The following is a 27845-nucleotide window of genomic DNA, read 5'->3' as shown; positions in this document are numbered from 1 at the left end:
CTTAGTACCTTAGTTCAAATCTTGTTAGTAATAATTTTGAATCTTTTTTGTACTTGTTGCTATTGATGTAATATTAAAGAGTTAATTGATTAAAAAAATAAATACAAGTACAAAAAGATTCAAAATTTATTTTTTCAAAATACCAAAAAAGCCCTATATTTTTAAAATTTATCGAAATGGGCCCGGTATTTTATTTTTTTGACCGTTGGGTACTGTTCACGCACGGGCTGAAATCGCATCCACGTCAGCGCGAGATGCTGACGTGGAAGCGATTTCCTGACGCGTACACTGACATCGCGCTGACGTGGACGCGATTTCTCCAGAAAAAGGACCATTCCGTTAAATAATTAAAAAATAGGCCTATTTCGATAATTTTTGAAAAAAATCTTTTATTGGTAAATTGACCGTTTCGTTTTAGTATATTATGTATTTTAAATAAGAGATTTTCTGTGTTTTTAATAACACCCTTCACTTTATTTCTTTTATATAAATAGATCTGTAGCGTAAAAGGAAATTTCAAAAAACAACAACTATTTCTCTTTCTTCAATCTGATTTTCTTTCTCTTTCTTTGTTTCCAAACACGCAGTCTCCCACTCTCTAGAAATCTCCTCTGGAAGATTCTTCTATAACTTTGCAATCCTGTCTCTCTTTTTGGAATAATGAGATTCTGATCCGTCATCTAAATTTACCTATCTTGTCTCTGTTTCTTTTAACTTTTTCTTTTTTCTGGTTGAATTGATAGTTGTGAAATTCCTTCTTTGTGTTTTATTTTGGGGAAAATGCTTCTGATTGAAAAAGATTCTCCTCTTCTCCACTCTTAGAGAATCCGTTCCACTGCTTTTTGGTTCGATCTGAACGCGTTTCTTTCACCCCCAGATCTGTCAACAAAATCTAGGGTTAGGGTTTCTTTCTTTCTAACATTGTTAGATTGATTTAACAAATCAGTCCCTGGACAATGTGGTTCTTTTCTGTTTAGAACTCCTTTTGGTCGTCAACTTAAAATTTCCTTTTGTTTTGATTTTTGTTCCTCTGGAAATCTGCGATGTTAAGGCAATTCCTCAGTAAACTCCCACGAAAATCCGGGAAATCGGACTCGCCCGAGCTTACAAGGTCAACCTCATGCACGACAGCGGGGTCCACCCCGCAACCTCACCGATCCAACAGTTTGAATTTGGGTTCTGGCCGTCCCTGCGCTCCAAAACGAACATCTTCCGCTGTTTTTCCGGCAAGTGTTGTGGCGGGAATCGAGCCATTGTTGCCATTCAAAGATGTACCAAATTCGGAAAAGATGAATCTTTTTGTGAGTAAAGTTAGCCTTTGTTGTGTAACTTTTGATTTCACTGACCCAACTAAAAATTTAATTGAAAAAGATGTTAAAAGACAAACCTTGCTAGAGCTGTTGGATTTTGTGTCAGGGTCCGTTAGATTTAGCGAACCTGCAATTTTAGCCATGTGTAGGATGTGTGCTGTGAATTTGTTTAGAGTTTTCCCACCCAATTATCGGTCTGCTGTAAGTAATGGAGGTGAAAATGATGACGATGAGCCGATGTTTGATCCGGCTTGGCCACATTTGCAAATTGTGTATGATTTGCTAGTTAAGTTTATCACTTCTTCTTGTCTCGATGCAAAAGTAGCTAAAAAGTATATAGATCATTCCTTTATTTTGAGATTGCTTGACTTGTTTGATTCGGAGGATCCAAGGGAAAGGGATTGTTTGAAGACGATACTGCATAGGGTTTATGGGAAGTTCATGGTTCATAGACCTTTTATTCGGAAGGCTATAAGCAATATATTTTATCGGTTTGTTTTTGAGATTGAGAGGCATAACGGCATTGCTGAGTTATTGGAGATTTTCGGCAGTATAATCAGTGGATTTGCTTTGCCTTTGAAGGAGGAGCACAAGATCTTCTTGTGGAGGGTTTTGATTCCTCTTCACAAGCCAAAATCTTTGGGTGTTTATTTTCAACAATTGTCTTATTGCGTTTCTCAGTTCATTGAGAAGGAGCCGAAGTTGTGTAGTACAGTGATACGGGGGTTGTTGAAGTACTGGCCCATAACAAACAGCCAAAAGGAGTTGATGTTTCTTGCTGAGTTGGAAGAGATTTTGGAAGCCATTAACATGGTGGAATTCCAAAAGGTTATGGTCCCATTATTCTGGCGGATTGGCTGTTGCATTAACAGTTTCCATTTCCAGGTGTTTTTCTTTATATTTTGATATATACTCTTTACTAACATTAAATTGTGCTATTTTCTTTAGTTATTGATCTCATACTCAGTATGTTATCGTCTTCTGTTTATCCAAGGTGGTGCATGACTTGTTTTTTTATCCCCTTCTTGGAAAAGTTTCTATCATGCTCTGCAACTTCTATTTCATTCTTTTTTCAGTGTTAAACTTTCTAGAATATCACGTTAAAGGATGCATCCATTAATGTGTTAAGAAATGCAATTACTAGTCTTTTGTCTGAAATGTATGAAATGTTTCTTGTGATATTTTATTCATGTGAACTTTAGTTGCATTTATTCATGCTTGGGCGTGCATCAATTTCTTAAATAGTTGACCTTTTAATGTTTTCTTTTACTATGTTTGACTACAAATGAGCATAACTTGGGGATAGGCTCTGATCTGGTAACTTACATAATGTCTAAATCCTGGGGTTGATATTGTGGTTGGTTTTAATGAATGTTAGCTTATGTTTATATCCATATCTGACCTAAAGTAAACCTTACTCAGGTCAACTTGGAGCTGACCTCTGTTTGTGGGGTATCTTCGGATATCTTATGAGGGTTGAGAATGTCATGGTTTTTGAGGCTATTAATTCGGCATAATGGTTTATTAATATAACTTAACAGTTAGAAAACATTATACCTAACAAGCTATGAGCTATTTCTCTTTCTTTTCCAATAATAGAATTGTCTATCTTGCAACCAACCAATATTAATTGACTATAAGTTGTCTATCAACTACCTTGCAACCAACCAATATTAAGCTTTGCTTATGCCTTCATCTTGGACCAAAAGTATGTTTACTTTCAGTTAGTGACTGCAATTTTGTTTGTTTAAACATTTGCTCTAAGTTTGTAAGGTTATCAAGCTAGGCTAGGCTAGGCATAAAAGTAGTGATGCGCTAAAATGGCTTTCTTTAAGTTACAAGGCTAGTTGTTAACTCTAAACTCTTGGCTAGAGTAAATTCCCTCATTTGCAATAAGTTTGTAACTACAATAAAAGCTGTCTTGGCCTTAGAGGATGTTGTGGTGGACTGCATGCCATGAACTTCTTGAATGTCTAGTGTTCAACTGTTGTGCCTTCTTTTCTTTAAAAAGAGTTCTTTCTTGGCCTTGTTATCTCATATGGTGTTCATAATTATTATAAGATGTTAGTCATTTACTTGTTTGATCGTCAAAAAGAAATAATAAGTTTATTCTATTAAATATACTTGTTTCAGGTTGCTGAAAGGGCACTTTTCTTTTGGAATAACGATCAAATTGTAAACCTAATTGCACATAACCGGCATGTGATTTTGCCCATCATACTTCCAGCCTTGGAAAAGAATGCCCAGAACCATTGGAATCATGCGGTGCTCAACTTGACAATAAATGTCCGAAAGATGTTCATGGAGATGGATGATCAACTATTCATATCTTGCCATATTCACTTTAAGGAGGAAGAGGCCAAGGTAAGCATATTATCTGAGAAACGGAAGGAAGCATGGAAGCAACTAGAAAATGCAGCCAGTCTCAAGCCAATAGCCGGAAATACCGCTGTACTGGTAACTCCTTTGGCAACCCCAATTGCCTATTAACTGCTTTCCTGAACTGGAGTTTCCCTGAGTTTTTTGATATATCTTTTTCTCCCACCTTTTGCAACAATGGGAAATTTATGCAAATAGCTGCCTTTTCAAGTGGTGGGAACATTTTTTTTTTCCTGTACGTTCCATTAGCAGCCGTTTCCTGTAACTTGCTTTTATGTATTCTCCGTGCTACTGTATGGGATATTAATTGCTTCCTTGGAAAGATCGTGGGGAGGTCCATGCAGTGATTTATGCAAAACTTTATGTATCAACTAATTTTGTTAATTCTCTCACCTTAACTTACACAGTTGTGCCAATTTCTGTTGATAGTATTTTTCTTGCAACATTGGATTAGTTTAACTGAATATTAACTGCATTGGAGTGGAATACTGGAAAATGCTTAAAGCTTGCCATATTTTTTTATCAAAACGAATATGCTTTTATAAGATTAAATTGTTGAGACTCAGATGGTCAATAATATTTTAATAATTAAACAATTCAATTTATAATCGTAGAATATTAGATAATATGTAATTTTTCTCTCGTTTAGCTCTATAGAGAGATTTCCCAAAAGACGTTTCACGTTCTTCTTCTGTCAGCGGCGCATAACTTCCCGTTTCAGTTCTTCTCTTTAACGGTTTCCGTTTTCTAACGTTTGCTGGAAACCAAATCGTCGTTCTCTTCTTGTTTCTAGTTTATCCTTACTGGTTCTTTTGATTGTCAGAGGGTGGCTTGCTGTATTAGTTCCCAATCATTGTTGGTTACGCTAGTAAGCATGCAATTTTTACGTGCCTTCCTTGTCTTTGTTTTAGGGTTTCTTAAGATCTAAACTGGTTTTCTCTTCTTAATCGAAGGATCTAGAGTTCTTGTGTTAGCTCTTATTGGTGGAACCTTTAATCGTTGACAGTTAGTTGCTTGGTCAGTTTAAAGTTTTTTTCTTTTCATCTCGTGTCTCCTTCCCACCAATAAGATCTGTGGTGTTCATCTCCACAGTAGGGGTTAGGAGTCTATAGTTTTTTAGTTTTCATCGGGAAACGTTCTCTATCATTGTTCTTATCCTTTGAAGATTTCCCTATATATTTTAAACCTAATAAGAGATGCAAAACACACGATTTCAACTGTGGCAATAGTGATAATCTATTAAGCAGATTCCAAGAATCAACAGTTTACGTTCCTCCGCACAAGAGAGTGACGGAAAGAGAATCTGAAAGGATAGTGATTCTGAGGATAATGAAAGTAGGGAAATGGTCGACGAGGAGATTCATGATATGGACACGTATCCACCGTTGCATGTTGAACCAAGGGCAAGAGCTAGGAGTCCGATTATCAACATAAATGATGACGTCGCTCGAAATCAGATTCCTTTCTGGAACTAAACTGCAGTGGCGTGTGTTTTGGATGCAATAACTTTTTCTGCTCGAACCATGCAAGGAATAGTCAGGGAAGCATGGGATCTACTAGCAAGGGTGGACGTGCTAACGTGCTAACGTGCTAAGGCAACGATGGAAGTTTTTATTATTTCCATTTCGAATATAGCATGGATGCAGAAATCATTATCCATGGTATCCCCTGGTCACTTGAAGGGGATTTCATTATTTTTTATCACTGGCGGGCTAACCTACCTACTGGAGACCTACAATTGGTAGCATCGCCCATTTGGGTGCAACTTTGGGGCCTTGCCATAGAATTGCAACTGCCTGAGGTGGCTTCAAAAGTGGCAAGTGTCATTGGAAATATGATGCAGGTGGACTGGGCAGCCGGATTTCCACGAAATATTCGATATATAAGAGTTAGATGCTGGTTTGAGCCATGGGCTTTGGGACCTAAGCTTTGGATAGTGAAAAATGTTTGGTTGAAAGCCGAAATCGGCTCAAATCTTTCTCACAGGACCGTTCAGTAAAAATTTATTATTTTGATTTTACAAAATTTTAATTTTTTGCAGTAACTATAAATTATTTTCTTGACCAAAATTTTTTTAACACTATCTACACTAACTCAATTTAAACCTAGAGTAGGCTAAACCTATAATTCTGATACTAAAATACATGAGTACCTAAATTGCAAGCTTTTTATGTTAAGAGCCCGAAATTAAAATATTTAATAGTTTTGAATGACTATTTGTGTAAGCAACCAATTCCAATTTTAAGCACCAAGATCAAAAAAATTAATTAGTGACTAGAGAAAAATTGAAAATGAGAACAATAATTCCAAATAAGATTTGCACTGAATTTCAAATTAACCTTTTCCCAATGCTGGAGAAGAAGGTTAATGGTTTTTTCTTGAATTCACCAATATACTTTTTTTAAAGACAAAAACCTAAGACTTACTTAAAGGCTTGCTCTTAATCTTGATCCGGAATTTGGGCGCAGATGTAGGTTGTGTAGGCTCGGTCCTGGTTTCCAACTTTGAAATTACAACTTTAGGAGGTTCACTTGAATTCATATTATCCGCTTCCTGTTTGTTACCACCCATCTGTGTTAAAGATGTGGTCTCCTCTTTCTTACTTTTTAACTCCCCCGAAGCTGCCTTCACTTCACCCAGTATCCTTGCCATCTCCTTTTCCTTGTATTTTTTCTCTTTTTTCAATCGCTTCTTCTCTAAATATTCTGGATCGTTTCGCTCTCCTTTGTGCTCTTCCCCCTTTCTTTTCTTTTCCTTATCTTTCTTCTTCTTCTTCGACTTCTTTTTCTTCTCCTTCTCCTTCTCCTGGAATGGAGGACCGTCGTCCCTCGAGATTGATAGTGTTTGTAGACTTGCATATTTTTTCGCTTCAGCATCTATGTAGCTATCTTGAATGATGCTTGGCGACGAGGGATCATCAGGCTGATGGTGCACCGAGGCATTACCCGAATCAGCTGTACACTGAAGTTCCTTACCAAAGTTGTCGCCTTCACTTGCAATTTTTGCACTCCCAATGCTAGCAGTAATCCGAGACCCATGATCATGAAATGAGTTAACTTCTTCAATATTTTGATTGCTTATGCTCACGGCCTCAGCCGAATTTCTTTGGGGTGCATCCACAGAAACTGAACTGGTTGCACCACGATCAGCATCATGATTACGCCTTCCTTCAGATCTTTCCCCACCCTCGGACCTTTCGGCAGTACCATTATCTGCTTCCTCTGCTTTACTGGATGTTGCCGACTGCTTGACCCTTATCTTAACAACAGCTGTCTTCCTATCATGACTGTTAGAGACTGTATCTACTTCCTTTGAAGCTTCTGGAATTGCCAAATTGTCATGCGAATGGTTTGAATGGCTCGGATTCCCCATGGGAGGTTGAGGTTGAGGTGGCCTTATCTCATTAACAGGAGCACCGAAATTGTTCTTCTGCTCATTACAAATCTCCACATTACCCATACAGGGCAACTTCTCTTTAGGCACTCCATAAAGTGTGGGGGATCTGAAAATGAGAGCTCAAAAATTTGATTACAAAATTTTGTTTCGAAATAAGACAATATATGAGATTCTCAAAAAGAAATTGCTAATTGAAAACACAAATAAAATGGAAGTTACAAGTTTCTGACATAAGCCTCTTATAAACAGCCGAAGTAACTGAAAACAAGCACCACAAGAGAACTCTGTGCTACATCAAATTCACTAGTATGTTTCTTCCAATAAGGCAAAGCATATTGAACCACAAAAAACATAACAAAAGAATATCAAGCTTCCAATGCCACAACCACAAATTAGGTTCTCATTCTTTGACTTTGTTGCATAGTTTTAGCAAATCAGAAGTTTCCTAACAATTTCTACTGCTAATTTATTAGGAATCTAGTTCGGAGTTTTTAGGGTTTCAACAAATTTAAATTTCTCGTAACTAAAATTTGGTACTTATGTGTTCCCAGTCCCACTGGTTATTCCTAATTAAGTTTTACTATTTAAATCAGAATGGTCGTTTCTATTTTCATTTTATTTCCAGAGAAATGGACTATTTGCGCTTATAGGGTATCATAAACATCAAGCCACAAGAAACTCCAGTAACTCACTGTAAAAGAAAAAAAAACACTAAAACATTTGAGACTATGTAAAGGACTCAATCAAATTCGTACTGATTACTCCAATTAAACCGTAAAAGCTCCAGTGTAGCCACCTGCAAGACTTTCTGATCTCTCTCTCCTTTTTTTTTTTCTTTTTGCCAGGAAAAAAAAAAGAAAATAATCTCTTTATTCTCATCACCATTTTAACCCCAAACACCCCACAGGGCAAACTATCATTGCCAATCCTTTTTTCTCCATAAACTTCATAAGATTTGAAACAAAAATTCAGAACAAACCAAATTGGAAGATTATCTTAGTCCTCTCCCAGCTCACTTCCTATCTGTGACTAGTCTCTCATGACCTCGACAAAAATTTCATAAAAGCTTATGCTAAAACTGTCTACTAATCAGCAGTTCTGTCCAAAGCTTAATAAGATCAAACAGGACAATCTTCAGAAGACAACAGTAACAGAATTATATGCTTTGGTCATCAATGTAGTCTTTTCCCCAGGAATATTATCAACATGTATGAAGCAACCACTTGTCCAAAGGAAAGTTTAAATCCTAGAGAGACCATATTAGAATGCATACCCACCTTCCTGCAAGAACTTGTAAAATGCAGAACAAGTAGTGCCGGAGGAATACATTATTGAATGCTATGCGGCTTTCTAAAAGATGAAGCAAAGCTACAAGTGTTGTTGCCTTAATATCCTCACTAGAGACAGATCCACCTTGTATCTGACATAACCGCATAGCATGCACACCCAACTTTACCTGACCTACAATCAGAGAATGTATAACAACGTCAAATTTTAAACAAATATAAAGTACAACTAAACATTACCAATAAAATAAACATTTTGGATAACATCAGGAAAGTTAGAGAAGATATTTTTCAGAAAAAATTTACTGAAGGGAACCTCTTAAAGAAGGCTCCTCCTCTATATACTTTATAAACAACAACAATGCCGCATTGATGCCATTGCAATGGTGCTCAAGATCTAGCAAAGCTCTGCTTGCTTCTATTCGAACTTGCCAGATGGTCTTGGAATCTCGAAATGGTTTAATTAGTTCAAAGACATGATCCTGCAGCGAGAAACAAAATTTATAAAGAAATATAAAGAAATATGCAAAGTAGACATTATATGATAAGGGATCAGAGAAAAAACACACTAGATGGATGAATCCAGAAAGCTTTAATGCAATCTGTGCCAAGGTCCGGATGCAACTGATCGTCAATATACCATTGTAACTAGGCATCAACCTGGTAAGTGTCATAAGATGTAAATAACCAGGAGATTATTTGGAATAATCAGTCTTTAATCAAACAGATCAGAATATAATTATTACCTGTCGAACTGCAAAAGCCGATCAATGCGCTTCAGAAGAGAAGATAAAAAGTAAATACTCTGAAATAAGAGGAAGAAAGCAAAAAATTGTAAATAGGATAGCCTTACAGATGAATGTTTTAAAATGACATAGGTCATGCATGAGTGAAACCAAAATCTGTAACATTGGAAAGCTATTCTTTACCCGTGACATGTCCCATCAGCCAAAAGGAAATTTAATTGAGAAAAAAAAGGGTTCAAGAGAAAAGGAAACTGAAAGAATCAACAGTAGTAGCAGCAGCAGAAGAGGAAAGCACACAAATAAGATGCTAATGTCCAGTAATTGATCTGTATTTTCAGACTCTGGCAAGCATCTGTTCATAGCACATTCATGTACAGAATATAAGTGTGAGGGGGAGGGGGAGCTATGCTGATAATGTCGATTTGATGGGACAAATTGCAACATATTACCCTATATTTCAAAATCCTAGCATGCGAAGAAAATACTTACACAACAAGAAAGACTAATTTCTTTAAGAATAATATATACTGTTATTCCTTGTAGATTGTAGTAACAGAACAAAGAATTAAACTGCAGAAACTTAATGACAAAAAAACCTACACGAGCTTTTAAACAAATTAAGATGCATACCAAAAGGTGTAAGTAAAAAATATATTTACGTACCTGTTGCCCAAATTCAAGTTCACCAACTGACTGTACCAATGCAGCGAGCCAGAATACATCAGAGTAAGGATTCTCATTATTATCATTATACTGTCAAAGGCAAGTGAAAAACAGAAAGCCGGAATAAGGACTACATATCAAGCATAAGAACCAAAGCAAATAAATGAAGCACCGTTTACAATAATAATTCAGTATAAAGAGCAAGGTAAGCAGTGTATATCAATAATATACATGAAGTATGGTAGGACCAAACGATTTAAGAATGCTCTCTGCATTTATGAATCATATAGGGAATGACTGAACATAAAAGAGCTTTTCTTGACATACCAAATTTGTTTTCATTCCAATTTAATATTATAAACAAAAAGTATAGTAGGACCAAACAAATTAAGAATGTTTTCTGCATATGTGAATGATCTAGAGAATGACCGAAAAAAAAAAAAATCTTGACATACCAAATTAGTTTTCATTCCAATTTAATATTGCATGTCCCATCACCTCTTCAACCATAAATCCTTTAACTGGTTGATCAGTGGCAAGTCATACACACCCATATGCATGTTTTAGTTATATAACCTCGCTTTTCATTTTTAAGGTCATTTATTTATTGCAGAGTGCAAGATATTAGCACAAGCCTTTTTAACTCAGAGAAAGTAAGTCCTGGTTCTTCCAAGTCTCTTCCCATGCAATGCATGGAGAACCACCTTATCTTGCACTTCAACAGGATAAAATATATCAAGTACAATACTGCGATTAGTTCAAGCTCACTGAAAATATGAAGAAAAATCAATAAATCATACTCATGACATCATTCCTCGAATTCAGTAACACCTTTGACTATCCCAGATACAGTTGTCAATTGGTTTCTCTACTTATAGAGATGAGAGAGGATATTCTGCACAACTTATCGTCGCATATTTTGCAGAGTTTAAAGGAATGATAGAACTTAACAAAATTAAAAACCTTATTTCTGTGCAGTCTTAAGCATCACACACATGCTTTTCACTAGTATACTCTCCTAAAGACGCATGCTATGTCCAACGTCCTTTTAGATCTTGCAGAAGTTTGACTTTTCTAATTCAATGGGTAGTTGCTTTAGCTAATTGTAACTTCATAAACAAAAGACAGAAAATGCATTTGCATGCAAAAAAAAACCGGAATAATGATTTTGAATATAAAAAAGTAAAGTTATATTTACAGTGATCAAAAAGATGGAAGAACTATGTTAGAATTAAAGTTGTATTTGGTTGTTCATTTTTAATAAAAATTAATTGTTCTTGTTACCGTTTGCTTTGCATTTTAGCAACCTTTTAAGAGCCACAATACCAAGTAGAATAAGTAGCATAGAAACAATGCCCAAGTAAAAACAGAAGAGCAGTGTTATGTGCTCAATTTATATTAGGAAAGGTCATTCATTTTGATTATCTAGTTAAGGCTACATCGTGATTATATTTTTTCCTTGGGTTTTGTTGTGCTTTTTATTTTAGTTTATTTACAACCTTTCTACAATAGGTTTCCCATTTATGTAACAAAGACAGGTCCTTATTTAAAGGGACGTATGGAATAATAAAACCGAAGCAGAATTTCCATTAAAAGCCCTCCCTCTCTTTCCCTCTCTAACAAGTCCTAAGGTTTCAGTCCCCCTTTGATGAGTTGAACTATCAATCACAAATATTCACAATAATTCGTATCAAGAATCAGCAAAAGTTATAAAATTTGCCAGATTTTCAAAGTACAAAAAAACTGAGAAGTTAATCAAGAATTAACAGAAGCTTAATTTGTTTTTAGCCAGATCATATGATCTTCCTCCCAATGAATAAAAAAAAAGAACAATAAAATTGAACTCCATAAGTAAACCATGCAAAAATATATTATAAATAATGAAATAAAGGCTCACTATAATATTGATTTCTCAGTCTTAATTGAACTCGGGTGTCAGTGTTAGATACGAGTATGTATCCAGCAGGGGTATGTTTAATTTTCTTTTAAAGCTTTTCCATGTATTTAGAGGTTCCTTGGAGAGTCATATACCTATAACCATGTCCTAAAATGCGTCAGATAGAAGCACTTCTAGAAAAATATGAAGAGTAGCAGTAACAAAGATTTCTATATTGCAAAATTAGGAGGTCAACCCCTTCTCTTCTTGACAAGCAAAAATCATGCAAATCAAAGGAAAAAAAATTTCAAGGTTCTATCATTTATGCAGCAATTGACAGCTACAGATCATTGATTACTCACTGAAAGATCCATGCAGCAAAATTAGAAAGCCATCACTGATGTAGATTGATTAGCATAGGCATTCCACATCTTCTTGATGATCTTGTAAAGTAAGTGATGGCCAAGGAAATCATACCTTTAAAAGTTGCAAAATAAACTCAACAGCTTCTCTGGGGCTTTTCCTGTCTGCAGCTCTTATCGTTGCTACGGCATGAGGAATTGCCTAACAAACCAAAGAAAATGAAGAAGGTTTAAGGAACGCCCACAAACTACATTTAAGTTAGAAATTTAGTAACTCAGGCTTAAGTACCAATGCATGCAGGAAGCATCTCAAAGAAAAGAAAGTCTGAACAGCATACAGAGGCAATTAACCTAATTTATGCATTAGTACCACATGAAGATAGAAATACCAGTGTTGCTATCTTGGGTTGAAGGAAATCCCACAAACTACATTTCAGTTATAAATTTAGCAACCCAAGCATAAGTACTGGTGCATACAAGAAGCACCTCAAAGTAAGGAAAAAAGCTAAAAGTCCAGGCAGCATACAGAGGCAATTAACCTAATTTATGCAAAAATCCCACATGAAGGCAGGAGATGCCCAATGTTACTATCCCTTGTCATCCCTTTTCAAACCTCTAGATCAAATATATCTTGCAGTTTTTAATTCAAATTCCATAAACCAGCAATTCACTAGCATCAGAGGCACCTGAGCTAGTTGTAAACATCATAAGCACATAGTTTACCACAGCCTACCTCATTGCATTACCTCAAGAACAAAGTACTCCGGAAAATCTGAGAAGTCATTTGGTCTGGCAAGATCAGCAGGAAAAGGAACTTCTTATTAGGGCATTTTAGCAATCATTGACAAATTGAGACTCAGGTTAAGAAACTCACTTTGGTAGTCCAATATCTGTGTCAAACCTTCTACTTTTATAAAATTTCACCAGATGTTGCAAACCAGCCATGTCAGTTTCCTGCCAGCCAGAGAATGAAATAAAACCTCCATGCCTAGAGCAAATGCAAAAAACTAACAAGATGACAAAAGATCAATTAAAATATGCAAACTATTAAAGAAACTCGGAACAGCACAAATATTTTTTAGTTAAAAAGTGATACTAATGTATTAAAAATTATAACATATCTCACTATTGAACAACCAATAAGAAGCAATCTAACTGCCCCATGCATTTGGATCATTGCAGGTAAGATGTTAAAAGAAAACATCAACCGATGCCACATTCAGAGCATCATGCAAAGAACATGAAAGTTAAGAATAGTTTTAGCGAAACTCAAAAAGACATGCAATTGCTACAAAAAAGGGTTTCAAAATCATAACATAATTTTCCAGTGAAAGAAATAGGTGAATAATTTGGTTAACGTCACATAAAGAAACTAATTTCATCACTAGTTATTGAGCATCAAATGCTGCTGATGATACCTCGGAAGATGTGCTAGCTAATGCAAGTGCAGCCTCGATTCGAACCCTCCAGAAGGCCTTGACACAAAGGAAAATCAAAATGATTAAATTCAATTCATAACGACTCTTAGCCAAATAAGTCCTTGGGGAGCAGAAAAAACCTTGGAGTCAGTCAGGAAATTATTTAGTGCCTTGAGAACAGAAAATGAAAGCTCTGGTAAAGATTCTAGTGCAGTGATTGCTTGTGCCTGAGCTACCACATCTTCATCCTTCTCTAACTGATTAATCTGATAATTTTACCAATTTTAAGAAGTCAAATACCAATGAAAAATTAAATCATTGGAAGTGATTTATAAAAAGCAACAGATACAGCTACACAACTGGATACAAATTCTGTACAATAAAAGCAATCTTGAACTAAGTAGTTACCTTGTTCTGTGTCATCAGATACAATTAGTTCTTAGTAAAATTCCCATTTAATCCAATTATATTTATCAAAGACAAATAATTGGGCTTCAACAGGTTGAAAAAAGATTTCAAGTAAATACTTAAACCTTGTTTAAGGATATATTGTAAGATTACAGTCCATCTTGACAGTTTAATATTACAATGTGGAATTTAGACTAGACTTATGCTTGTGGTGCTGATTAACCACATATCTACGGCCTAACAAAAACTAAATTGGAATTATGGCTTAATTTATTAGGTTGATCACCACATGAAGGGTTAGAATGTATGCTCTTCCTGATCCTCTAAACTCAAAGCATGTTAATAGATGTTATTTTTCTTGCTTCGTATGCATAACTTTTTCATTTTCATAGAAGGCATATTCCAAGTTAAAATTGCAAGCTTCAAAATTTTGTTATTAGTTAAATACAATCTTCGACATGCTAAAATTGAAATTTCAAGCTGACTTTTGGGAATTAGTAATTCAAGAAACCGAGAACTTTATCTCGATTCTCAGTAATATCTAGAGGTTCACTTGAAAGTTCATTAATAAACAACATTTTGCAAATATGCATAATAAATTGCATCTTGTCACATATGTGAATAAATCTCCAAAAGAATGAACAAAATTGTCAGGCAGAAAATCTGAACACGGAAGTTGTGTTTCCAACAAATTTAGCTAGAAGCAACCAAGTAGATTAGCATGCCATCTTTTGATAGTGACACTCCAATGGTCCATCATCCAAACTATAGAAATACAACTGAATGGTTTTACTCCAATTATTTGCCAGCAACCAATAATAGAGAAATAAGTATAAATATCTTTCCCTGCTGCATGGAGGAAACAGAAACAGCTACATACAAGGTAGAGGAGAGGCTATTGGCTATGAGAATAATTGAGCGAACACTGCATGTGTCATAATCATCTTCTAGGAGAAAATAACCCTTTTAAATAAGGCCAAGGAGAAATGTCAAATCCAACCAGAAAATGTATCTACCACTACTGCTTTGCTTATGTGATATAATGATCCTAGCAATGGAAACAGATAAGAACATTGCCATACATCCACACTTATCAACCGTGAACATTTATGTGCATCCAAAATTTCTTCTTCTTTCTTTTTCTTTGTTGTGAATAAGCGAAATACAAAGGCAAATAAAGGAGGCTGGTTTAATTATCTGAGGTATAATTCAATAGAATATGAAATTGATTTAGAAAATCACTCAAGTTTGGATGAGCACAAGAACACAGATGTGATATTCCAGAAAGACAAGTTGCTGAAAGGGTGGAAATCAAGTTTTGGCAAAAACTCTCGTCTGAAATCAAGTTGCCAATATTCCCTCTAATCAGAAATATCAGGACAATATACCCAAATAAACCTTTTGCGCTTGTCTGAAATCATCAGACAAAATAACCTTGCAACTGAGACTTATTTCATGCTGGGTTATGCAAAAACATTAACAAGTTTCTCTCCTTCAACAGCAATGATGGGGAACAATCACGCACATCCAAAATTTCTTTTTGTTAATAAGAGAACAAACACCAAAAAAAAGGTGGTTTAATTTTATCTTAGGTATAATTCAATAGAAGACATCTACACCGGAAGAATACAAGAAAACAGGTGTTATATTCCTACATGACCAGTTGGAAAGTGATGATGGAATTGTCAACATTTTGGTTAAGCATTTTACAACCATGCAGAGCAAGAGCCAATATTCCCCCTAATGATTTTTTTTTGTGTGTGTTGGGGGGGACCCTTAAATCAACAAAGAGAAATAACAGGAATACATAACTTAATAAACCATATGTACTTAATGACTGAGTAAACTATCAAGGAAAATGACCTTGCAACTGACCTACTTAATGCTGGGTTATGCAAAAACATTGACAAAATTCACCTAGAAATGAAAACAATAGTTTTCTTACCCACATCTGTACAGGTTGATTAAAATGAATTTCAGCAAGATATTCCATCTCCGGATCTGCCCTAATCCACAACAATGGGGAGTCTACACTGCAAAAGAACAATTAAACATGGAAGAATGTGTTAATGAAATCTTCTGGAACAAGATATAAAGAAAAAAAATCCACATTTGTGTGATGAAATACCTCGAACGCATATCTACTGTAGGCAAATCACCATTATCATCAGAGCCATCAGGTTTTGAACCCTTTTTAGGCTTCTGGTAGCGTCTAGCAGCAAGCTTTGAGTGGCATGCTATTTCCAGCAGCTGCCATGCATCCCCAGCCATTGGAAGATCAGGATGATCAGACATACCATCAAGTTCATAAACCCTCACAGTCATAACTCCAGGCCACCCAATATCACCATCACGATTTTCAGAATCAGGATTAGCATTTAGAACTGATACACTTGAATCGATTGTAGCTGTGCATTCGCGCAGAACTGCCAACTCAATGATATTTTTCCGCTTGTTGTAGGAAAACCCCATCCTTACAAATTGAGGATAGGAAAGAAAATAACACTTAAGTATATGAAACGAGCAAGAAAATGCCAAATGCAGAAGACATTAAATACATGATTCACTTAAATCATACCTGAGAACTGGACATCCATATAATCCTACCCACCGAGGAAAAAATTCTTTGAGAAATGGACGCTCCAGATTTCCAATTTTATTAGCAAAATGCCGGAACTGAGTATAAAAGTTTATAGCTTAATTAGTGACACAGACACAATTAATTTGTATCTTAATTTTAAGTAAAACCAATACATAATTTTATGAAATTAAAACAAAGAAAAAGACAGAATCATGGAAATACTCTCATATGTGCCATTATCAAATATATATAGCCATACAAAACAATAAATCCATAGTAAGTTAGTATCAATAGGCAGAAGAAGATCAAGGGTCCAAAATAATTGGCAGAAGAAGGGCTCAAACCCCTGCAATTTTACCAATTCAAGCCTACCAATTTTCCTTGTGGACCCTTGCCAAATTACTGCATCAAAAACATGTTTTCAAGCTCCATTAATTTAAAATGAAGCAAAACATAAAACACAAATCCTGAAACACCAGCACTTAGTTTTTTAACAAATAGTTATTCTAGATGACTCTAATTTAAAATTAACACTAAGTCAGCATTTCCATAATTCTCATTATTGCTGTTGCGAACACTTCCAAGTATTGTATTTGATATCATGATGGGTAATGATTAATCTCTTTGCCAAATATGTCATCTCATGAAGGGGAAATTCACAACCTAGACTGAAATTTTAATCAGACTAGAAGAAAGGGTCTTTATCCTTATTTGGATTCCTATTTTTCCCTATGGTTGTGGAACTCTGAAAGAGTTGCCTACCTAGGAACTCTAACTGTGGTTCCTACCTTAATTTACTGGAACTTCCAACATCCTTTATTCATTAATAATTTTCCTCTTAAGGTTTACAATTTAGGAAATAAGATGCAAAACACTAGTTTCATATTCTAATAAGAATTATAATATGACAGCAAAGTATACTAATTTATTAGGATAGTTTTATTTAAACTAATAGGAGAATTCTAGTAAATAAAATCATAACTAAACCCCACTAAAATCAAAGCCAAATCCCGGGTTAGAGAAAAGCTTGTCCTCAAGCTTGACATCAAAACACTTAATGATAAAACCAACCCAATTCATTCATAATGTCAATTTCTGGTTCTGCATCATTTTGATTAGCCAATTCCAACTGAAAGAGCTTTTACATTCATGCCTAACTGTATACAGTTCATCACAATTATAGCATAAGCCCTTCACCTTTCTCTCTGCCATTTCTTCCCTTGATAGGTTTTTTATAAAAAGGTTGTAGTGAGACTCATAGTTCCACTTAATGTGTCACTGTCCTCATTACCTAGCCAAGTTACCTTACGCTTATTTCCAACATGTAGCATCTGTTGCTTCTGCTCAAAAGCTCTAGCAAGACTCTTAGCCATGACTAAATCAAGGGTTTTTCGCATTTGAACATCAAGTTGAATTTAATCATCCAACCCAACCAAGAATAACCCAACATGTTGATCCAATCGAACATAATGACTGGCCCTTGCCAATTTTTCTTAAAGCTGCCGCAGATAGATCTTTATTGTACCTGTTTGTTTCAGACTAACCAAATCTCCCATGAGATTGCTGCCCACAGAAGGACCAAAACGAAGGGTGCAACCATTACAAAACTTTAACCAATACATTATGTGCCCCACCAATTTCATCTAATAAGACCAAGTTGCGCTTCTCCCAACATGTCAAAGGCTGCCAAACCTACCTTGTCTGCTCATTGGTGTGTTGGTTTTTTAAGAATTGTTCACGTCAATGCAGCCATAAAAGGATCTTCAGATCCATGAAAAGTAGGAAAATCTAATTTTGCATACTTGGGACCAGTTCCTCCAACTAGCAGAACCCCACCTAGTGGTGGTGCTGCTGCCCCTCCCCTAGCAATTGGTGGCCAGTGCACCTATTCTAGTTGAATTGTCGAACTATTTGCATCTCCATCCCCAATAGTTGATTTACTCAAGTCGGAAAAAAGGCTTTCACCTGTTCTTGCATTCAGAGTCATTTGCCAGAGGTGGTTATCCATACGGTTCTGCAGATTGACAATTTTAGCCTCCACCAAAGAGTTTGTATAAACTCAAATGGCATTGCCCATTGTGGCAGGCTTTGATGCCAAATTGTTATGGTCCCCAGTTTGGGATCGAGTCACCGAACGATCAACAGAGAAATCAGATCCAAAGAAAGGGTCTTTACCCTTTTTTCGTTTCCTACTTTTTCCTATGGTTGTGGAACCCTAAACGAGTTGCCTATCTTAATTTTCTGGAACTTACAACTTCCTTTAATCATTAATAATTTTCCTCTTAAATAGAGATTTACAATTTAAGAAATAAGATGCAAAATCATAGTTTCACGTTCTTATAAGGAAAACTGAAATATGACAAGACAGTATCCTAATTTATTAGGAAAGTTTTATTTAAACTATAAACAAATTCTAGTAAATAAAATCATATTCAGATTCCCACTTGTCAATCATATTCCTAGTCTAACAACTAAATTCCTCTCTAATGTTTGTTTCAATAGTCACTACTGTACACGTACTTCTCTCCAAGAGAAATCTTCCCTAATCCATCTAATTTCCATTTTACCACCATAGTTTCAACTAAATATGAAAAGCACTCACCTATCAGCATTTAACCACTATTTATGTTTTTAAATTATTTATAGCTTTTATCATTGAATTTCTTTATTTATAAATGCCTTTTACTTTAAGCATTTTATTTTATTTATATTACTCTGCAATTTATTCATTTTGCAATTTACTTTTCCACAATTTATTTTAATCATCTTTTATTTCACTTTTACTTTTGTATTTACTTCATGCATTTGTTTTATTTATTTTAGTCATTTAATTAATATTTATTTTATCTTGTTTATTTACCTTTTATTTTTAATTGGGTAAAATCATATGTCGATGGTATGAGAAAAGTTTCCCAAAACTTAGCAAAAATGAATGGTGTCAAGTTCCTGAAACTATAGTTTTAGGAATGAAATGAAATTCTTCAACTCTACCAGATTACTAGATAGAATTTCAACAATTACTTCTCATAAAAGAATGCAGATTTTAGGAATGAAATAAAATTTTTATCCCAAAACCCATTTTTAGATTCTGCTGAATTCCTGAAAATATATAAAAGTTTGTTAATTTCAAAACAGATCAATTTGTTTTCCAAATAAACAAACCATAATCTAAAAAAATGGTTAAAGAGGATTATTTTCAAATGTCTTAAAACCATTTTTTTCAAGATCTAAGATTATGCATATGATTAATTGGTACAGCTTTCAGACAGACACTGTAATGAGGATGCTAATACACGGGTACTTGCATTCCTAACTCCTGCTTTGTTTTTCTCTAGTTTTATTTACATGCCTAAAAATTTTATTTTTCTCAAATCTTATTTAGTTTTAGGGTTTCTAGAACGATAATTTTTTATTGGTGATGAATTACAGCTAACCGAAAATGATTAGCAGCAGTTCCATTGCAGATGTTATGACAAGCAGAAAGGCAATTAATAAATAGATGGCACATAGATGATAACTGAGAAATAAGAAAAAGAAAAATATATATGATCACCTCTTTTGTACTAAGAGACCTCACAGGACAGGTTGTACTTTGTGCACGACAAATTATTGCTTGCAGAATCTTCATAATGAAAAAAGAAAACCAAGAACAAATGACAGTCAACAAAAGAAACTGATTCCACAATCCCTTTACACATAACATCCAAAATGCTTCAAATAGGACAACTAGGACCAAGATGATACCCCATACCTTTTTGAAGAAGTCAGGTCCCATCTGCTTTTCTAACATCTGAAGAATTGCCACCTTCAGGATAAAAATAGTCAACAAAACGGCCAAAAGATATAAGCGACAATAATGATAGTGCTCCCTTGGTTATTTCTGACTCTCCCGGTTTAAAGTAAATTTTCTTGCTATTTTTGCTACTTTTTCTTCTAGAAACAGAAAAGCAAAAAAGAAATTTCCATTTTTGAACAAGAGCAATTAAAAATTTTGAAAATTAAATATCTTAAACTTTTATGAATAATCATAATGTATGATCAATATTTGCATATGCAACGACTGTGTTTCAAAGCATAGCACATTATAACCATTTCTATGTTTTACAACATTTTAGCCATATGCTATCTTTAACCAAATACTTCTTATTCTCAACGCATACCTTGCACATTTTAGCAACTTTTAAAGTAGTTAATAAAAGCAACAACTAGATGACGCCAAAACTATTTCACCTCCATGCTCTTGAACACATTCCTTTAATTCAAGGTTCATTTCATCATTCATAGTCATAAGATACTTGAGCGACTTAGTAAAAAATTAGGGGGTAATATAACATCATGAAAAAAGAAAAAATAAGTCAAAAGTAGCTACTTACTGACTTCCATGATCGTATTTTTCCAAGCAAGCCAATGGAATGAGTTCCATACAAATCCTTGCAAGCAAAAGAGGAACTCAAAGCTGTTGCACCACTATCATCTGCTTTGCAAACAGCACAATTTGCCTACATTTACATGAATAAAATAGCATAATTCTGCATCTGAAAACATAAGGGGGGCAATTTACATCTATCTCATCCTTGTCTCCTAATGACAGTATAGATTTAAACATAGCTAAATACTCGGAATCATTTCATACTAATGCCACATGCCCACTTCCCATCCACATCAAGAAAATGAATTAATGATGCTAAATTTTATAAAGCCTTTGAATATCAGCCTCCAGTACTATTTGAAACAAAAAATTGCAGTCACATTCTCAACATGCCAAAAGTGTAAGAATTACTAACCTACTTTTGGGTTTAGAAGATGCGCAAACTTAAATCAATGAATTCTAAGTATTCAAATTATACAATTTTTGGTAAGGAAGTCCAGTATAAATCACCCAGAACTTTACATGTTTCAAATCTCCAATGTAATTATTATTAGTTAAATCAAGAATTTATGAATATCCAAATCATCAAGAATTATTATTCATAACTCAAGAACTTATGAATATTCAAATGATGCAATATTTAGTAAGGAAGTCCAGTATAAATCATCCAGAACCTAAGAAAATTTTATTCAAAACTCCATTGTATTATTAATTAAATAAAGCCCTCAGTGAGATAAATTTTCCAGTTATCACAAGGATAGAGAAAATGAAACAGAAAATCAGAAAAGGGATTTTCTTTTAATTCTCCCATAGATCAAGATGGATACAGTAAAAAAATTGATACTAATAAAAAATAAAAATAAAAATATACCATAGTGTCTCTTGGTTTTTAATATTTCAGTCTTTTTTTTTTCGTTCTTTAAACTCATTTCCTATGAGGATGCCAGCTCAACATCAGAATTTAGGTTTTGTTTACGAGCATAAGATGTTAATGGTAAATGAACACATTTAGTAATAGGAAGAATCAAATGAGGTAAGCCATGAATTGAAAAAAGAGATTTAGAATAGAGAGTATTCACTCGAACTACATGCAATAAGCTTTCATAGAAAAAGTACAGCCTACTAAAAACAGTAACCACAGAGGAAACCAAATAGGTTCTCTCAATTAGCAACCATGATCAGCTTCTCCATTAATTTCAATCTTACATGACTCCATAGAAAACAAACCTTGTATCTTCGATACCGTGCCTCATTATTTCCTAAAAATTTCTTGATGAACAAATCTGTCAAAAAACCAGCAAGACCATCCAGCAGCCACTCTGACAACAAAAACAGCAGCCAAATCAGCACTAACAGAAACCTTTTCTTCCAAAGCTTATCAAAATAAATTACTAATTAACTTGCTTAAATTTCAGTCAACCCATACAAGCCGCCATTATCCATCAACATACCATCATTTGGTGCCTCAGGAGTAATATACACCCCAAACCACTGTCTTGAAAGAGCAAAAGCAAGTTTGATGCATGTGTCTATTGTCTGTCAAGACACAAATTTACATATCAACAACATAAGGAAAGAAAAGAAAAACTTGAGACCTGGCATAGATGTCATACACTGCAGTTCATGCTCATATAGAGGTTCAACTAACCTCAAAAATAATAATAATAAAATAAAATACGCATCATAAACAAAACAATTTACATTGTAGTCCCTATTAATTGCCAACATTTAAACCACATCCAACTCGTAAGATGGGAAAGATAAGCATGTATTTAAGGTCATAACATACCCAAATCAAACCAATAAAACATTAAACCTAAAAATTGAGAAAAGTGAAATACATATAAAAAGAACAAGCTGGACCATGGTGAAACATATAGCCACGATTAAAACTTACATGTTACATGCAGCAGGTTCTTAGTTAACAAGAATGTGATAGATATTGTATCAAATTCAATAGTTTAGCCAAGCAAATAGTGCTGTCCATAGAGAAGAAGCAGTATTATGGAATTTAGATTAGACAATTATTTTGTTTGCTTAAAGTAATACTGTGTGATGTATTTTGCATCTTAAACTGACTCCTAGAGTAATAATGCGGAACAAGTGTCCATATCTAAGATTAGACTCATATGTCACGTGCCTCAAAAATATGAGCCCAAGCAGTGAACAAACCTGATCAATGACCTTCTCATCAAATAAAACTTGAGAAGTAAGGATGCACAAGGAGGCTCCAACAGTTGAGGAAGATATTGCCATTTCAGGAGATAGAAAAACTTGGTTGTATGACCCAAATGGAAATTTTGCATCAAGATACTGTTCATACTCACTGTGAAAGTATAATGTTAAACAACCACATAAACTGTAATCAGGGAACTTAAATGTAAATAGCCTGATTATGAAATGAAAGAAAAGATTTTATAATATGTTAAATTTAACCAAAGACAAAAACCTGAATGCATTATGGAAAAACTCCACTGTGTGACGCAGCTTTGGCAAATTAGGTGGTAAACACATGTGTGAAATGAGACCGTTATGCTGATCAGGGAGGATTTCAAATGGTCCAACTGCTAAGGATATCCACTGAGCAGTAACAGGAACATCTAACCTGTAGACATATGTCTTGCAGGGAGGCTCATATTTGCTCAATACCTGAAAAACAGAATAATTAGAATATCAAAAGCCTCAACTGTATTTGTAAAATCCTTAATATAACTGAAGAGAGGGATGGAAGAGAATTAGGCTCATCTCAATAGTCAGCAAGTCCATAACTTCAGGAAACTACTTTTTGAAAAAAAAAATGAAGAGTACCATTAAGAAAATCTAGATGCTAAATACAAGGTCCAGTATACACTATTCTTAACATTTACCACTAACCCTCAATATATTAATGCCATACTTCTGCAATTGCAAAAGAAAATTCATGCTCAAAACTATTTTTTGCTCCTATCTTGAATTTACTACCCTTACCAAGAGGCTTTTACAGTTCCAACACCTAACCAGCAAAAATTTTCACAGCACACAGAAACCTTAAAAGAGGCTTCAGTCACATGAGTAATATGTCAAACATCACAAAGGCTTTTCTTTTAAATGGTACTGGACGCTGAAAAATGGATCAGGGAAATTGATTTGTTTGATGTTGAGTTATTTGAGATCTTGCCCGGATAAAAATAATCATACTCTAGTCTACCAAGGATATTCCAAAAGGATTAGTACAAAAACAAACATTTTAGCCCCCTCAGTACCCCCAACATGAAACATGCTTTAGTCACATAAAGTGAAATTGCCACCTAAAATTAAGGTTTTCTACTTATATTGATTAGCAACGATGCATTCCAGTGCATTATATTTGGTCAACAAGCAGCAAACAATTCTTTTTCAGCAGAAAGGGGGAAAAGAGACTGGGCTACAGTTCCCAGAATAAGAAGCAAGGAATACAACCAACCTCATTGATGAACTTTATCCAACAATGAAGGAATTAATTGTAGCAATCATATCTTTTAAACGCATGATACTTCAATTATAACTATCATTTTGACCCTCCAGAACTTTAGCTGAGCTAAAACAGTGCCTAGCCTAAAATATTTTTCTGCAATGATTCGCAAATTGCATTGAACTGTAACAAGTATTGAATAACTCAAACCTTTTTTATCTCCCTTAAATGGATTATTCCACCTTCAAAAAGTATACAAATCAAAATGCCATGCAATATATCAACCTAAACCTCGATTACAAGGATGCATGTGGTGAGCATAGATTTAAATTTAACCTTCAGATCTCCAATCTGGTGCCCTCCCAACTGAGCTATCCCTACAATTTATGCACCAATCTAGAACTGAACTTTATTATTTACGCACAAGAATAAGATAAAATAAAGACATTTTTCCCATCAATTTTGTCTCACTTATGCATGTCACACAGTTTTTGGCAAAGAAGAAACCTAGAAATCAACTACATATTTTCCATCACATTTGTCTCACCTGATATAATAAGCTCCCATTGCTGACAGCTACGAGATTGTGAGCAACCGTGAACTCCAGATCAAAACTGAACAGAAAATACGTAGATGGTAAAAAGCCCAAAGTAGCCAAATTACTACAAGAAGTGACAGAATATAGTCACATACCAGCACCGCTGATTATTGTCATCGATACAAGGAAACCAGCACCGAGCACGCCGTATCTGATTATCAGTATGGACCACATTATCCTCAAAATGAATCCCTGTCTCCATTTTCTCTACCCAATAGTTAACACGAACAGATTTCACATTCTGCATCCAATACCAACCTACATGAGAGACCGAAATACTCATAAACCTCATCAACTGAACCTGGTACACACTAGAATACATCAGCCAAAATCTTCATTTCTTTGCTTCACAAAAAAACAAGTTTTTAGAAGTCATATAGCGGCAATTTTTGCTACTTGCATAAAAACACAAATCACAATAGGGGGGGAAAAGGTTCTGGAAAGAACTGAAAATTCTAGACATGACTTTTACATATGAGAAGAAAATGCATGTTATATACTACAATATACTACACTTCTATCAAAATTATGCTACAATTTAGTCATAATTCCCTTTTACGTTTCCGGTAAACTAGTAGTGAAAGAAACATTTCTAGTCAGTTCTATTCTTTAGCATATATATTTCGAGAAATCAAAACCAAATAAGCCATATCACATTGATTAAGCATTTACATGCAACTTTTTTAAAAAAAATTAAAAATCATATATTCACTAAAAAAACAGGTGCAGTAACCTGCTTGACTTCAGCAGAAGATTGTACTCCATTAGGCTCCGTATTAATTTGCTCAATTTGCATCTTATTGAAACAATTGATGAGCAAATTAGGGATCAGTTCTGTCTCAAGCGCCGTGACGTAAGCAGCTGCAGCAACATCCGCGGCTGAACTCGGTGAAGACACAGCGGAGGCCCACCGTTTCTCAATATCGGAGCTCTGATTACGCGGGTAATACTCAAAATCTGTCGGTTCCCCATCTACAAGCACACTCTCAATCCCTAAATTCTCCGCATGTAATCCAACGATACCGATATCAGGCACCTCAATTTCAAGCTCAGTGTAGCTGAAAGTGCAAAATGACATCGCGTTAACTAAACACAGCAATTAACACATCTCCATGATAAATTGCAGAGCAAGGAGAAGTGAACAAAATAGAATTACCCGTAAATGCGACGAAGGTTCGTGTCGATGGAGAGGCAAAGCTTCTGGTGGCGGACAACGGCACCGGAGTGAGCTGGCTTCGGGTCTTCGGGCTTGGGCTTGCGAGGCTTGGCCATGGCTCAGGGTCAGACGACTCTGGTCCCTTTTTCGAACTCGAAAAAGTTTTCAGATGAACAGTGAGAGAAGAGTTTATTTATGGAGAAGCTCACGAGCTCCTCCTGTGGATTTGCTGGTGATGATCTACCCTAACATTATTTTTTATTCGACCATTAGCTTACACGTGTCATGATGGGGATCGGAGGATCAGCCAGGAGTCTGATTTTGACTCGGCATATGAACCTTGTTGTAGGGGATTAATTAGTAGAATTTTCACTAAAAATTACACGGAAGCTCTTGTATTAGCTCTTAAATTGCATTTTGTCCTCTATTAAAAAATAGTTAAATTAGTCCTTGTATATTTTATCAAAGAGTAAATTAATCTTTTCTATTAAAAATTTAATCTATTTGTACTGTTAAAAATTCAATCTATCATGTATACCTTATATTGATGTGCATAGACTAATTTTTAAACGTAAAATTGATGAAATTTTAACCAAATGACCAGTTTACTTTTTAATCTAACATATAGAAACTAATTTGTTCATTTTTGAGTAAATGAGGCAAAATACAATATAGTTGATAGCATGTTTATTTTGCATATTTTATGTGTTCAAATCAATTAATTCTTAAAATAATTCCTGCTAAATTGGTGATTTTAAGTTTAAATTTTGTCAAGAATGAAATTCGGGTGTTTTAATTCAAAGACGAGTAGAAAATAATTAAATTGGAGCACGAGCAATAAAAGAGGGGCCGAATCATAAATTTGGAAACATTTAAGGGCTGATCAGACTTTTAACTTTGTAAAAGCCATATTTAAAAAAGGAAATCTGATATTTTATTTCATGTAATTAGTTGCTAGGTGAGTTAGGCTAATTTTAGTATATGATTTGTGTATAAATAGGTTGTATGGTGGCCTTTGAAAAACACACCTTGTATACCTGGAAATTGAATAGAAAAAAAAAATCAATCCATTTCTTATTTTATTTCCATTTCAATATTTTGGCTTAATTGCTTCCGAAGTCCCTTTTTCCTTTCCACCTTCTACCATTTCCATATAAACCATTTCCATACGCCAACTAAGCATGATTAATTTCATGCTTCACTAAACTTCTAACTTAGCTTTAGGCCAATATTCTTTCCGGTCAATAATCGTGAGAATTGAATCCATACTAAAAATCTTTCATAACAATATTCACCGTCTCTCCGGAATATGGGATAGTACAAATCCGTCCCTTAAAGTTAATTCAATTTCAACACAAAATGCACGTTGGGTTGGAGTCATTTTGGCGTACAATTGGGAAGACCAGTTGGCCGTGTTGTATTCGAATTCCCGCGAACAAATTGGCATATTCTGGCGGGGTCATGCTAGTGGGATTTTTGTCAAGGGAGATAGTGATCAGATTTAAATGTCTCGCACGGTTGAGGCTGTTGATCCGAGTTGAGTTCTTCAGAACTCAAGACTGCTGGAGTCTTGAATTACGAACGTGTGTATTGCGATTAGACAATTGGTAAGAGTTGATTTGCAGGTCGTATCAGAATAAACTACAAAATGAAGAATTGGCGGTTGGGACGTTCTTAGTCGCTATAACCAACTTATAGTTTGGAAGAGAAAATCATTTTTAAGGACCGATTCAAAACCGGAATTAATTGAGTCTAAAGCTAAGGCTTAATATTTCTGTTTACAAAATTTAAACCCATTTTCTTATTTTATCTTTTTTTTATTAATATAATTGCTTATTTCTGCTACCTCACTTATTTAATTTCTAAA

At 34.9% G+C, this 27845-nt stretch overlaps 2 protein-coding genes across 4 annotated transcripts; one reads left to right on the top strand and one right to left on the bottom strand.

Moving 5' to 3' along the window:
* The first annotated feature begins 504 nt into the window (after positions 1-504).
* Positions 505-4091, top strand: LOC105782742 (serine/threonine protein phosphatase 2A 57 kDa regulatory subunit B' kappa isoform). The gene is made up of 2 exons (XM_012607736.2): positions 505-2195; positions 3444-4091. Exons 1-2 carry the CDS (start codon positions 1044-1046, stop codon positions 3798-3800), a joined length of 1509 nt encoding a protein of 502 aa, XP_012463190.1. The 5' UTR covers positions 505-1043; the 3' UTR covers positions 3801-4091.
* Positions 4092-5974: 1883 nt separating this feature from the next.
* LOC105782547 (transcription initiation factor TFIID subunit 2) lies at positions 5975-26170 on the bottom strand. 3 transcript variants are annotated; one of them, XM_052633249.1, is made up of 25 exons: positions 25979-26170; positions 25556-25880; positions 24918-25063; positions 24772-24838; positions 23244-23443; positions 22967-23120; positions 22246-22330; positions 22022-22113; positions 20799-20924; positions 20177-20230; positions 19979-20047; positions 16423-16520; positions 15973-16317; positions 15790-15877; positions 13577-13702; positions 13437-13493; positions 12893-12972; positions 12765-12807; positions 12134-12220; positions 9781-9870; positions 9118-9146; positions 8941-9031; positions 8688-8853; positions 8363-8546; positions 5975-7191 (listed from the first exon to the last, which is right to left on the bottom strand). In XM_052633249.1, exons 1-25 carry the CDS (start codon positions 26092-26094, stop codon positions 6105-6107), a joined length of 4005 nt encoding a protein of 1334 aa, XP_052489209.1. In that variant the 5' UTR covers positions 26095-26170; the 3' UTR covers positions 5975-6104. The 3 variants fall into 3 exon arrangements, with proteins under 3 accessions (XP_052489209.1, XP_012462841.1, XP_012462994.1); XM_012607387.2 differs by having other exon boundaries at positions 9118-9176; positions 25979-26169; XM_012607540.2 differs by lacking the exon at positions 25979-26170 and having other exon boundaries at positions 9118-9176; positions 24918-25080; positions 25556-25702.
* Between the last annotated feature and the right edge of the window lie 1675 nt (positions 26171-27845).

This window comes from Gossypium raimondii, chromosome 7, assembly GCF_025698545.1.
Source record: "Gossypium raimondii isolate GPD5lz chromosome 7, ASM2569854v1, whole genome shotgun sequence".
In the NCBI taxonomy this organism is placed as follows: Eukaryota; Viridiplantae; Streptophyta; class Magnoliopsida; order Malvales; family Malvaceae; genus Gossypium; species Gossypium raimondii.
This window is presented reverse-complemented; position numbering and strand designations above follow the sequence as displayed.